Source organism: Vidua chalybeata, chromosome 12, assembly GCF_026979565.1.
Source record: "Vidua chalybeata isolate OUT-0048 chromosome 12, bVidCha1 merged haplotype, whole genome shotgun sequence".
NCBI lineage: Eukaryota > Metazoa > Chordata > Aves > Passeriformes > Viduidae > Vidua > Vidua chalybeata.
In genome coordinates this window covers 20,749,494-20,763,196 of record NC_071541.1, presented here as the reverse complement: position 1 = coordinate 20,763,196, position 13,703 = coordinate 20,749,494, and the positions used below count along the sequence as shown (strand labels likewise).

At 43.6% G+C, this 13,703-nt stretch overlaps 1 protein-coding gene across 7 annotated transcripts in view; it reads left to right on the top strand.

The window, feature by feature from the left end:
- The window catches only part of WNK2 (WNK lysine deficient protein kinase 2), a 93,407-nt gene that overhangs the window by 22,778 nt on the left and 56,926 nt on the right, over nucleotides 1-13,703 (top strand). For all 7 annotated transcript variants that reach the window (XM_053954171.1, XM_053954174.1, XM_053954169.1 and 4 more), the window contains exons 2-3: nucleotides 11,631-11,803; nucleotides 12,783-13,003. In XM_053954171.1, coding sequence (XP_053810146.1) covers nucleotides 11,631-11,803; nucleotides 12,783-13,003 — 394 coding nt within the window. The remainder of the gene's footprint in view (nucleotides 1-11,630; nucleotides 11,804-12,782; nucleotides 13,004-13,703) is intronic.

The following is a 13,703-nucleotide window of genomic DNA, read 5'->3' as shown; positions in this document are numbered from 1 at the left end:
TTGCAATCATAAATGGGCATATTGATTGGTCTTTATTAATAGAAAAGCCTTCATCCTCTAAGGAGAGATGAAGTACCTGAGTTTTGTAAAGGTAAAAAAATAATTACAGAGCCTTTTAAAGTCACATGGAAACTAGGCATAGTTCCTAGGTCATTTCTCTAAACTTCTAGTCATGTTTTTCACGATGCTGTATTTTGTTTTCTAAAAAGTTTTACTGAGAAAAGAGATCCATCTTCAGAGAAAAAAAAAAAAGTGTTATTTTAAAAAATAACTTCTTAGTGAAAGTGTGTACCAGTAATGCTATTTATGGATTAATCTATCGAACCATTTTAAGGTGCATTGAACCCAATGGTTCTTCAATCCTACATTTTGCTGGCAATGCAATTTTCTTAAAAAAAACCCAAATAAACCAATCCAAGCAATCAAATGAAGTGCTGTTCACTGTAATTAATATGATATGTGTTTACACTGCTGTTCTTTTCTTCAGATGTCTAATTCGAAGAGATTTTAGTCCTTTTATTTACTTAAATTGATAGAGGGCAAATCCTTTTGTTGGGCTGTCTCTCTGGGGGGGGGTTCTTCAGTTCCATAGTACCTTGTTGGTGTGCCTGAAGTCAAACAGCAGCCAAATGGAAAGGATTTTTAGTTTGCTTTGTGTGGGTGCATGTCAAGGTAGCCAAGAGCAGTGTCATCTCTATAGATCCCCTCTTAAGGGAGTTGATAAAGTCAGCTTTTGCTTTTTTTTCCTGTCAGCTGAAAAGAGAGAGAGAACAGAGCAGAAGGTTTCCATATTTTTTTCTAACTTGCATTGGGTTTTATGAATGTAGGAAACAATATGAGATTAAACATAAAACAAACCTTTTTTGGCAAATAGTCTCTGTAAACACTATCTTCTTGCACTACTCCATGAAATCTGAGTATGGAGCTCAAACTACCAGTCAGTTCTTTCCCATAATCTAGTTTTCCCATTTGAAAGCCTTTTGAGCATTCTTTAACCGTCTGGATCCTGGGCTGTGTCATCAGCTGGTTGAGGGACAGAATTCTCCCCCTCTGGTGGGGCCTGGAGCACTGCACCCAGCTCTGTGGCCTCCACAGGAGAATGGGGTGGACCTGCTGGAGAGATGCAGAGGAGGCATGGAACTGCTCCAGGGCTGGAGCCCCTCTGCTCTGGAGCCAGGCTGCGAGAGCTGGGAGTACTCACCTGGAGAGAAGGCTCCAGAGAGAGCTCGGAGCCCCTTGCAGGGCCTAAAGGGGCTCCAGGAGAGCTGGAGAGGGACTTGGGGACAAGGCATGGAGGGACAGGACACAGGGAATGGCTTCCCACTGCCAGAGGGCAGGGATGGATGGGATATGGGGAAGGAATTGTCCCCTGTGAGGGTGGTGAGGCTCTGGCACAGGGTGCCCAGAGCAGCTGTGGCTGCCCCTGGATCCCTGGAAGTGTCCAAGGCCAGGTTGGACAGGGCTTGGAGCAGCCTGGGATAGTGAAAGATATCCCTGCCTGTGGTTGGGGGAACAAGATGATCTTTAAGGTCCCTTCCAACTCAAATCATTCAGTGATTCTGTTCTTGAAATCTTTCAGGAAATTAATTGTAGCATTTCCTGATTATTGTTGCTTGACACAGAGTCTCTGTCCAATGTTGTTTGTTAACTACAGTCCATGTAATAATTCTTGCATCACATTGTAAAATCCAAACTGCTGTGGGCCACAGATTTTAAATTATGAAACAGCAGTGATCAAGGCTGAACAGACCAACTCATAAGGAATGTGTCTGTGCCCACCAGTTGGGAATCTGCAAGTACGAGACGGGGTTGTTTTTGCTGGGTTTTTTTTTTGCTTATCCAGTTTTCAAATTCTTGCCATGTTGGGCTGCAGGGACTCCTATCACAGAGCATCACTAACATTTGTTTAGATTTGGGACTGCTGGCTTTGTGTTTTCATAGGTGGTGCCTAGCCAAGATTTGAACTTTCTTGTTTGCATTTCATAACGACCTTTTGAATCAGTATTTTGGGCCTTAGCCAAGGTCATGTGTCCTGTAACATAATGGGGGGCTGTAACAGAATAGTTTCACAGACTTCAAGCTACAAAGTACTTCTGTGGTTGTCTAATGGAGCCTCCTGTATGTGCCTTGGTTTGTAAGAGTTTCTTCAGTGAATTTGGTAATCCCTGACACTCTAAGAGAAACTGTTCAACCTGAACTCCTCAGCATGAACAGTATGGCCCAGTGCTTTACTGGTTATCACAGCCAGTCCTTAAATCAGGGTCTGTGCTAAGGGGCACAGTGCTCTCTGCGCTGGGAGCTGTTCTTCTCAGCAGGAGAGTACCTCAGTCTCTGTTGGGATCAGTCCCTGGCCAGGCTGGCTGTCCAGCCCCTGTGCTGCATCCCCTGCTCTGCTGGGATTAGTCTATGACTGGCTGTCATAGCACCAGCATTGTTGAGCTGGGATTAGTCTATGGCTGGCTGTCTAGCACCAGCATTGTTGAGCTCCTCGCACACAGTTTACATGAGAAGCTCAGTCCCTCTTTGTGGCCTGTCACTTTTATGCTGCAGAATTCTCCTAATTATTTCTAAAGTGTCACATTTCTTACTAGTGATGAGCTTTTTTCCCACATTTTTTTTGGTATAAATTCAAATCACTTTGTTAGAATAAAAACTGAGCCCTGCAAAACCTCATGAAAAATCCTCAAGGACGTGTATTTTTATTGCTTACCCAATTTTTAATTATTTTATGTAAGCAGATATTTTCTGTTTCATTATCATTCTTAATGTGAAGCAAATGCATTGCAGAAATCTGAGTTTATTATGTCAATGTTATTATATTTATCAACCCAAACATATAATCTCCTTGGAAAATGGCCCAGATCTGGTTCTCACATACCCATGTTGACGTTACCCTTTCATGTCTTGCTGTCCAAGGGATGGAGAGTTCAATTTTTAACTATTAGTGTGTTTTAGTTGACAAGCTCCTGTTAATCTTTTGAGCAGGACTATAGAATGTCAAGTTTTGCTGGAGGGGAAATCAAGAAAAAGGAACTATTTCATTACAAATGGGATGCTTTCAGCTTAATTCCTAACCATTATGGGAGACTGTGATGAATGTATCCTGTCTGGGAGTGCAGCATTTGCCTTGGAGTGTTTTCTAACAGGTTGTCAAGTGGTGTTAGGAATGCACCAGAAGTGACAGCTCCTTACAGCACTTAGAAAGGTTCACAAGGAAGACGTTTCCAAACTCCAGACACATAGCTCTGTTAAATATTTAGGAGCTGGGATACCCCAGCCTGAAGAGTGGCATTGTGACAGTGAAAGGTCCCTCTCCTCAGTTTCCCAGAGCTTTGCAAGCATTGCAGCAAGGAATGCTTGTCCAGTCTCTTGAGTTGTTACAGCAGTTGGGCTGTTTGCTTTTTCCTTCGACTCCACACTATATTTTCCTCACTCATGTTTTCTTTGAATTTTACCTCCAGCAGCAGCAGTAAGCAGTTGGTCCTTTCTTGGGTGCTGCATACTGTGGAGCCAGGCTGGAACAAGAGCAGAGTGTCCCTGGAGCACCTTCAGGGCCCCTGAGGCTCATGACTTTTCAGGTGCAGAAGTTTATAGGATCATGGAATCACAGGATGGTTTGAGTTAGAAGGGACCTTTAGGCAGGGACACCTTCCGTTAGACCAAGACCTGTCCAACCTGGCACTGGACATTTCCTGGGGAGCTGGGTATTTGCAATTATATGACCCTCTTCAAGGATGTTTTTTTTTCAAAACAGAAAGAGCAAATTATTTTAAAGGAATATTTTCCTGTATTTCCCCCAAAGGTCCCTAGCTAGAACTAGAAGCAGGTTGGGGTGAGAAGAGTTCTCAATACTGCAGGTTAGGGTGCTGCTCTTCCATAGATCTCCAGGGTGCACTGAGGAACTCCTTATCCTTTTTCTGTGTGCGTTAGGAATGTAAAACGTGGGCACAGAAGCATTAAATGACTTGGTGTAGGAGGCTCAGTAGGCTGCAGTGTGAAGGAAGAACTGAGAAAATTTAAATTCCAACAGTGGCTCAGTGAATCCTGGAGAGAAACTAAGATCTGTGCAAAGACCCATCACTTTTATGTTTTCCAGCTATTTTACATTCCTATCCCTCAGTATAATTAAGTTCAGCATGTCTGTATAAAGGCACATATGAACTTGGTCAGTCTTACATATTTTGTAGAAACAGGGACGTGAAAAGTTCTGAGATGCTGAACTTACACTGAAGGCTGTGCAGGCCTTGCTTTTGCTTGGCACCAGGACAGCTCTTCACTGGGAACAAGATAAAATATGTCCAGCTCAATAAGACTCCAGTCACTGGGGTGATAAAAGATGTGGCTACTACAAGATGTTCTCCTGCATAGAGAGCTCGAGGCAGCTGCTGCAGCTCTGGCCAGTGAGACTGATAATGGTGATGATGATGGTGACAATGAAAGACCTCATTGTGGTCTGCAGCTTCCTCCTGAGGGACAGGAGAGGGGGCAGGCACTGATCTCTTCCCTTTGGTGACCAATGATAAACCTGAGTGACCAGCATGGAGCTGTGCCAGGGCAAGTTTAGGTTGGATCTCAGGGAAAGGTTCTTTCCCAGAGGGTACTGGGCACTGCCCAGGCTCCTCAGGGAATGGGCACGGCCCCGAGGCTGCCAGAGCTCCAGGAGCCTTTGGACATGGCTGCCAGGGATGCACAGGTGAGATTATTGGCATGTCTGGGCAGAGCTGGCGTTGGATTCAATGATCCTAGTGGGTTCTTCCCAACTCAGGGGATTCTGTGCTTCACTGGCCAAGGGGCTCTCCTCATGCTCAGTGCTCTCCTGGGCTCAGCACAGAATCAAGTGAGAAATGGCTTTTTAGTGCTGCTTTTATGTGACACAAGGTGATTTTATTGGAAGAGTGGTCACATTAGAGGTATATTCATGGCTGTGAGGAAAGATGATTTGAGGAACTGTGAAAATCTCGCCTACTGTTTACTCCATCTGTCTGGTTTGGTGGGAAATCTTAGGGTGTTTTGTGGGTTTCTGGTGATTTTCTTACTAATTTGAATTTGAGGTAGTTTCCTAAAATAAATGTACTTAGTGTGTAATTGAAGACTGCCAACCCTTCAGGGACATCAGCACAAGGCTTGAAGGGCTATTCCATGTGCATCTTCTAGGATTGGTAAGGCTGCCTAACCTGGGGTTCACTGTCAAATGCAACACAGTCCAAGGGCTTTATTTGAGAGTCAGAAAATACATATTCTACTCTCCATCCTGCCACAGAGGGCAAGGAGAAACAGGGTAGCGAGAGAAAGCAGTGTTTGGCTTGGAGAGTCTCATTGGGCAGAACTGAACTGGGGAGTACCATTCCTAAGCCATCATCTCAGACCAACTGAGCATCCTATTGCCTGCTTAGGGTTCCTGGTGGACTATGATTAATTCACTGGTACAAATATTTCACTTTAAGAGTGTTCTACAGATTGAAGTATGCAATTGCTTGGTTATAACTAGACAGAAAATGGTAGCAATAATGGGATGAAAAATCCTATTTTCTTGTTAGAAAGGCAGGATTGAATGCTGCCCCAAGATTAAACTTTCCAGAGCAAAGCTAAATCAAACTTTGCTGGTTCTGCTAATTCTTTGCACTGTTTATTTTAGTTGGTGAAGCTCATTGGCCAAGGGAGCATTAATGTCTGCATGCTGTTTGGTAGCATTGGGTAAATAACAGTTTTGGTGCCTCCTCTCAGGCTGCAGAGGGTGGTAGGGCTTCTCTGGCAGGCTCTCTGGTGGGCAAGGGGTGGCATCTCTCTTCTTTAGGAAAAATACCATGTCTGTGTAGCAAACACACAGCAAAGCGAATCATAGAATCCATGAATGGTTTGAGTTGGAAGTGACCTCAGAGATCATCTTCCAAGCCCCATGAGTTCCATGGGGGTTGGAAGACCAGAAAATATAAGGGGATTTCATATCTATACAATAAGTTAATTTGCAAACTGCTGTAGAGTAAGGAGGTGAGATGGAAGAAGCACAAAGGGGATAGTTCTTCCCAGCACATGAGCACTCTGCTGCTGGGCTGGTGCTGAGACAGGTTTTAATGGTCGCAGCACACCAGGAAGCACAGCCCTTCAAGGGCAGTGGATTCTCTCTGGCTCCTCTCCCCCATTCCCACCTCTCTAAAGGTGATTTTTTTAGGCAGCAGCACTGAAATGTCTCTCTCCACTCCTGCCGTGTGCCAACCCAGGATTGAGCCTCCAAGGGATAGCTGGAGCATCCCTCCTGTGCTGACAAGTCCAGCACTGGAATGAAGGTAATTTACCTGCCCAGTTACTGTGTTTGTGGGTTACAGGAAGTAGGTGAAGCAAAACGCTTTTTAAAAACACAACCAACTGTTGCTTAAACTTCAGTAAATGCTGGGCTCAGATGGGATTCCAGAAAATACTGAAACACCAGGTTCTCATGACATGCCTGAAGTGTGTTTGTTTTTTTGTTGTTTTTTTTTTTTTTTTGTGGTTAGGGCTTTTTCTTTCAGGGAGGATCTGGTGTCATGGAGCTTTTTTCACACATTGATTTCAGAGTTTTCTTTGAAAAAGGTGTTTTGTGAGGCAAGTCAGAACTGTTTTGGTAGTCATTTGCAATCACAAGCTTATGTGGAACCTGTGAAGCACTGGTAATTAAGGAAGTTAAGGAGGTGCTACCTGAAGTTAATTTAATTACTCGTGGCAAGAACTTCTTTTGTTTAAGCATTGGTTGTCATGGTGGGGTTATGTTTGGAGGTTTTCACCTCTAAAACGCGAGGTCTGTCCATGGTGTTGTGTTTCTTGGGTGTTTTTGTGGCTCTTCTGGGATTGGAGATTTGGGGTATTGATTCCCCTTCCTCCTGCCCTTGCAGGACGAGCTGCTGAAGTTCTGAGGTTCAATAGAATATATGAATCCCACTGTTCCTCTGCTGTAAAACTTTGAGGTGTACCTTAATTTAGAAAGCAGCAAGATATGATTGCATCCAGCAATAAAGCACACTCAGCCTCTTCTACTGTGCCAAATTTAGCCATAAAGATCTGAATTCAATTCCTAATTTTCCACAGATTTCTAACAATGACTCAGGCAAATAAGTAAATCTTCCTCAGCCTGTTCCACAGCTCCAGTTCACTGAATTGTGAGTATCCATGGGGACAAGGACTGCTTTTATGCCTTTGGAAAATGAGTTCCCCCTGGGAAAACCTCCCTGCGCTTCAGTAGTGCCGCTGACAAATAGCAGGCTGTAACTTGGCCGAGGGTTACTGACTGAAGAAGAATGTTGGCTGGATTCTGATAGGGAATGAAGCTGTAAAATCTTTTTTCTTCATTTGCAAGTTGTCTCATGGCATCTGCTGTTTGTTCACAGAGAGGGGATTTTATCCTTTAGGATTGCTGTAAGTGATAAGTGCTTATAACTGAGTATATGGGGTGTGGGAATGAAAGGTCCTGGGTGCTATTAAACAGTTATCGCATAGGCAGGATAATACTAAAGATATAGGGCTGGTACATGAACGCAGAACTGTGCTCCTGTCCATAAATCCACGGGAAACCGACAGACAGTTCCACAGAAGACAGCTGGCAGTGGATCCTGTGGCTGATTTCACACTTGAGGCCATCTCTGATTAGAAGAGTAGTTGTGGTACATGAGCAAAAGTACGTACTTGGAATGCAGATGTGAAAATGGAATGATCTGGACAGATGTTCATTCTGCTGTAGGTATTTGATTTCTGTCCCTGGCTCAGAAGTGGCTCTGGTTTTTCTTTCTTTGTCACCAGCATGGGTCAGGCTTCTGCATGATGGAGGTGGGCCCTGCCCTCATTTCTGACCTAGTGCTCCTACTTGCCTTACAGTCAGGCCTTCATCTGTTCAAAATGAGAGAAAATTAAATAACCATCAGTAAATGCAGCTATGTCACTTTAAGAATTTAAAAACAAAACAAAACACAAAATTCTCAAGAAAACAGTATTTATAGGCTAGCTGGACACAGAAGTCCTTAGGCCAGGAAGTAGGTAACATATCCAAGTGTTTAAAGTAATTTAAAATTTTCTAACATTTGTGAAAATTCAAGACTTTAAAAGGAGAAAAATTTAACAATTCTGTGAAACTGCAAAGCAGCACAACTTTATAGTTTGCAACAGCCATCCTCCAGACCCTACTCCTACACAGTTCTATACATTGAATGTGAAAAATGTATGTAGTCTTCTTTGCAAGAACCCCTTTTCTTCATGGTGGGGGGATGGAGTTGTTTCCCAAATCTCTTTGCTCCTTATAAGGAATTAGGCAAGAAACTTGACCTCATTTGTTAATCTTGGAAATCTTCTGAAGGCTCAGGTGAAAGCCAGTCTCCTGCTTGTATAATTTTCAGATCCTTAGTCAGAGCCCATATGTTACAACCTGGAGGAAATGATGCTTGGGGATGACTAACTGAACACGTTCCTGCTGTTAATTTGGGTGTCATTCCAGAAATTTAATTAGTAAGTTTTCCCTTTCCTTTTGTTAACACATCTACTTACTAATTCCTGTCTTTGCTGTTGTTCCCCATAAGGAACTTAATGAAGGGATAAATTTTATATTAACAGAGAGAAGCATTTTTCCCCCTAGCTCTGATAAGCAGGGAGAAGCAGAGAAGATGCATGTGTTGGATTAGCAGAAATTTGATTATAGATAGGATATTCACTTCTTTGTATCTTCCTGCTGTAACCATCATGTTAATCCAGTTTAAATGAGTGTGGGATTTACCAGAATTGAGGCTCTAAAGTGCTAGTTGGAAATTCGTGGAATCACAGAATGGTTTTTGTTGGAAGGGACCTTAAATCCCATCTTGTTCACCCCCTGCATGAGCAGGGACACCTTCCACTGTCCCAGGTTGCTCCAAACCCTGTCCAGCCTGGCCGTGGACCCTTCCAAGGATCCAGGGGCAGCCACAGCTTCTCTGGGAAACCTGTGCCAGGGCCTCCCCACCCTCGCAGTGCAAAATTTCTTCCTCATACCCAGATGATCTTTCAGGCCCCTTCCAACCCAAACTATTCCATGAGTCTGTGACCACCTTTCTTTGTCATGACCTTTCCAAACAGTCCTGTTCCCTATCTTAAAATGTAATGCATGGAGGTTTCAGGCTTACACCCTTAGCTTCAGGATGAGGACATTTTGCCTTATGTGGGTTATATGACGGGGAATGAGTGTCTGTGACCCCAGTGAAGGTTTCTTGGGTTTGGATTAAACCCTGAGTGAGTCATGCAGTTAAACAGGTGTTTCTGCTGCTTCAGAGTAGAAAACACTTTGACCCTTAAGCCCTTTCAGAATCAGCTTATGATTTTGCCAGTGACTCATGTGTCAGGTTCAGCCTGGAGGAATTTAGAGGAGGCTGCTTGAGCCCTGATGGCACCGAGACCCCTCCCATGGTGGAGGCTGCAGCCGCAGGAGTGGCCACTCTGCCCTGGCCCTTGCCTTGCCTCTCCAGCTGGAAAACAATGCTCAATGCTTTTTCATCAATCTGATGAAAAAAAAAATCCAGATTTTTTTCTACTGTAATTACAAATAAAACACACATTTGCCTTCCAGAATCACGTTATTGCAGTTGCCAAAAAGGTCCTGCTCGTAATATGTAGAATATACAGAATATGGTTGTGTGCTGAAGGATAGTTTTCAAAGTTACCAATAAAGTAGCAGTGAAAAAGTTCTCACAGTGCTCAGAAACCTGGAAATGAGAGTCAAGGACTATGGTATTTTTTTTTTTAATTGGAAAATATTTGCAAATCTGCTGGATCTATGTGGCCACTTTTCCTTTTCTCTGCCAGCTCCCACTCTGCTCTTCCTGCCTTGAACAGGGACATGCTCCTTCTCCTTCCTAACAGCAGTGTCTCTGATTTATTCTACAGGTTTTAAATTAGACGGAAACTCAGCAGTAGGGAAGAAGTGATGGATTTGAGAGCAGTTCTCTGGCTCTTCTTGCCTGTCTCGTTAGACAACCTGGTTTTTTGGTTGGGTTTTTTTGGTTTTATTTTTTGCTTTAGAAGAAAGGCAGCTGGTGCAGAGCAGCAGAGGTGCTGCCTGGCTCGGCTGTGGGTGTTCTGCGTGCTGCTGTCCCTGTGGGGCACGGGGGGCTCTGGCTGCCCTGGGGACCCAGGCTAGGTGACCACAGGCACCCTGCACTGCCCAGCCCCAGGGCTGCTGCTGCTGCTTGGGCAAGGTTTGCTCCACAGATCTGAGGGAACAGAGAGCACCACGGATCCTGCTCCATGGATCTCAGAGGGAACAGAGAGCACACTGAACAGCCCCAGTACCAATGGGAACGCTCCCCCCATGCACACACAGAGCTGTGGCAGGGTTTTGTCATCCACCAAGAGCCAAATCACGGTTCCAATCCTGTGTTTCCTCTGATGAAGTCTCTGTGTGAAGCGTTTGTAGCCATGGGAGTTCTCATTCCCATCTTGAACTGTCTGGGATTGTGAGTGAGGACAGGCTGTAGAAATGGCAGTGGCTGATCCTTTTGCATCTTGGCTACAAGTCAGCTGTGTTCCCATTTAATTCACTCTGTGTGCATAGGAGTGCAGCTCGTATAGATGCGCCTAAGTGACTTGAGAGAAGAAAGAAGTCTGAGGTTAAAATATTAACTAATTAATCTTGGTTATTGGTGAGCCTCTGGCTTTCTGAGTAAGAGCACCTTCTAAAGATCCCAAAAGCTTCATTTCTAGGGTAGGGGTGGGCAGTGCTTTGGCCAAGTGGGGCAAACCAGGCAGGCATGATGGTGGGGTCTGGAGTGGAACTCCCCTGCTGCTCTGTTTCATCATCCTGAGATGTTGGAGCGAGTCTCCAGGCTGCTTGTTGAGGTCTCCATGTGCTGGGGAGGTCCAGGCAGCCCCGGAGCTTCTCCTGTGGGAGAGACAGAGAGGCTCTGCATGGACAGGCTGGACAGGCTCATGTCACAGCCAGGAGCTTGTGGGAAATGCCCTGAAATTCCCTAGGAAAACCAGAGTAGTAGAACATGACATTTTCATATTTCTAATCTAAAGAATTTCCATGCAGCCTATGCAAGAAGCTGAAGGACAGCTGCAAACACTTCCTTTACCAACAAAAAGGGAAAAGTCTGTAAAATGAAGCAGAGCAGCAAACACATAGAAAAATTGATGCGTTTGGATTTTTTTGGAAGGTACCATGGTTTTAATTTAGCCTGAGGTGAACAGGATGGGCTGTAGAGCCCAGTGTGGTGAGCAGCACAGACCTCAGCTGGTGCTCTGTACCAGAGCATCCCAGGAGCAGCTGAGGGCAGTGGGAGCCATCCTGGCTGTGAGAACATCAATACCTGGAAATGGCATCCTGTGGGTATTAATCCCTTGGATGAGGAGCCTCACAACACCCAAACATGAAGAAATAGCTGAGGGTTGATCCATCATGCCATGGGTGTGTTCATGGTGCCTGAAATATTAGTGCTGTCATGAGCATGGTATAGCACAGGCATCTCTTTGTCTTCTTGATACTGGATTTAGGCCAAGTGCCCTAGTTCATAATGCTGCTGCTCTCTTACATATAATTGCTCTTGACACAAGCATAAAACAAATTTAAAATTCTGAATACCCTGGCAATGCAGAGCCTTTATTTTTGTCTATCACTAATAATAATGTCTCATTTTGGCTTATAGGACAGAAAACTCACAAAAGTAGAGAGGCAGAGATTTAAAGAGGAAGCAGAAATGTTGAAAGGTCTACAGCACCCAAACATCGTGAGGTTTTATGACTTCTGGGAATCCTGTGCAAAAGGCAAAAGGTGCATTGTGCTGGTTACCGAGCTGATGACCTCTGGAACGCTGAAGACGTAAGTACTGCGCTCCTGGCAAAGGGCTAAGAATAGCAGCAGACATTTGTAGCAAAATCCTACTTCTGTATGCTGAAAAAAGCTATCTTCAGATAAAAGCAAAAAATGGAGCTGTTCTCTGGTGTCTGTCATTTGTCCCTGCATTTGAACCGCAGTGGTTTGACAGGCAGAATTTGGCCTTCATCTCTTTCTGCCTGCTTCCTTGTTTTGGTTATGCAACTCGAAGCCGTTCTCTGGCGTGTTTCATCTTCCACCTGTGACGTTTGCATTTGTCAGGGTGTGTTTTGTGCTTGCTTTTGGGCTTGTATTTGCATGTTTTGTTAGGGAATTCAAATGGAATAGCACTTGAATGGTAGAATCTCTCAGAAGCTGAAGGTGCTCTAGGTTAACTCCTAAACAATATTAATTAATAGCTTCTGGTACCGACAGTCTTGTTAAGGCTGATGTAAAGCATTTGGCATGAATTCTGGAACAGATTTTCATCCCCAATGGGAGCAGTACTCAACCAGTGTGCTGCTCTGCCAGTGCATTAGCAGGTCCAACGTCTTCCCCAAATGTCCCCTTGCAACCAGCGCTTCAGGTAAATAGAAAGAAATGCAGGTGCGTGGTGCAAAGGTCTAAGTCTTGTGGTTAAAATTAAACTTTGGTATTCTTCTGATTCGAAATATATGAGCATATTCTAAAGCTCTTCTCTGCATGAAATGAATCGCTGAACTATAAGACTTCAAAATATTTGGTTGTATTTGCACCCAAAATGCTTATCATCCTCCCTAAAACTGAATGCTCTAATTCCTCCTTTGAAAAGATCTATTTCATTCAATTTTGGGATATTTCTGTGTTGCTCTTGTGGCATCTAATAAGGGGCTTTTATCCACAGTGGAGTTTCAGAAAAGTTAAGCTATCCTGTTAAAGCCCCTTAAATCTCTAACAAAATGCTTTCACTTCCTTTATACCTGCTTGTGTGTATGTTGTGCTCCAGGTACCTGAAGAGGTTTAAAGTGATGAAACCTAAAGTCCTGCGGAGTTGGTGTCGGCAAATCCTGAAGGGTCTTCTTTTCTTACATACGAGAACTCCACCAATAATTCACAGAGACTTGAAATGTGATAATATTTTTATTACTGGACCAACTGGATCTGTGAAAATAGGAGACTTGGGTCTGGCAACACTCAAAAGAGCTTCATTTGCCAAAAGTGTCATAGGTAATGCTCCTGTTCTCCTTGGCTTCCCTTGGTCAGTATCGTGGCTGTCTATTTAACGTCTTTCTTTCCCAATTTGCATTAGTGGTTTTTAAGTTGCAGATTGGTAGTGGAAGTTAAAGTGGGTTTGGGACTGTTGCCTCTATACCCCTATAAAAATAGGAATCAGTAGGTAATGGTGTCATAACTTGCTCTGCTCCTTCCTCCTGTATCATACTTAATGCATAGGGAGCCCAGAACCAGTGAAGTCAAAACAATAGAAATTTCATATATGTGCTTGACTGCTGTAGGTCTGCTTAATTTAATTGATTTTAATGAACTCATGTTTGTTTATATTTGTTAAGTGTCTCTCATTTTTAACTTCTAGTAACTGGTGGTGTTTTTCTCTCTTGAGGGTCAGTATTTCTTAAAATAAATTTTTTGCAGGGTAACAGTTGTTCATGGGACATATTGGAATAATATCAATAATAACAATAGCGGGAATAATATAAGTAATACCAATATTGGGAATAATTCCACAAGTACTGATACTGGGAATAGTATCAGTAGTACCAATCCAAGGAGTAGCATCAGTAGTACCAATATTGGTAAGAATATTAGTAATACTTATACAGGTTTTTGTAAAATCAGTTATGAACAGAATACCATCAAAATACACTCATGTCTAAAGGAATTTGATACCTTTAAGGGCAGGATGCTGGCA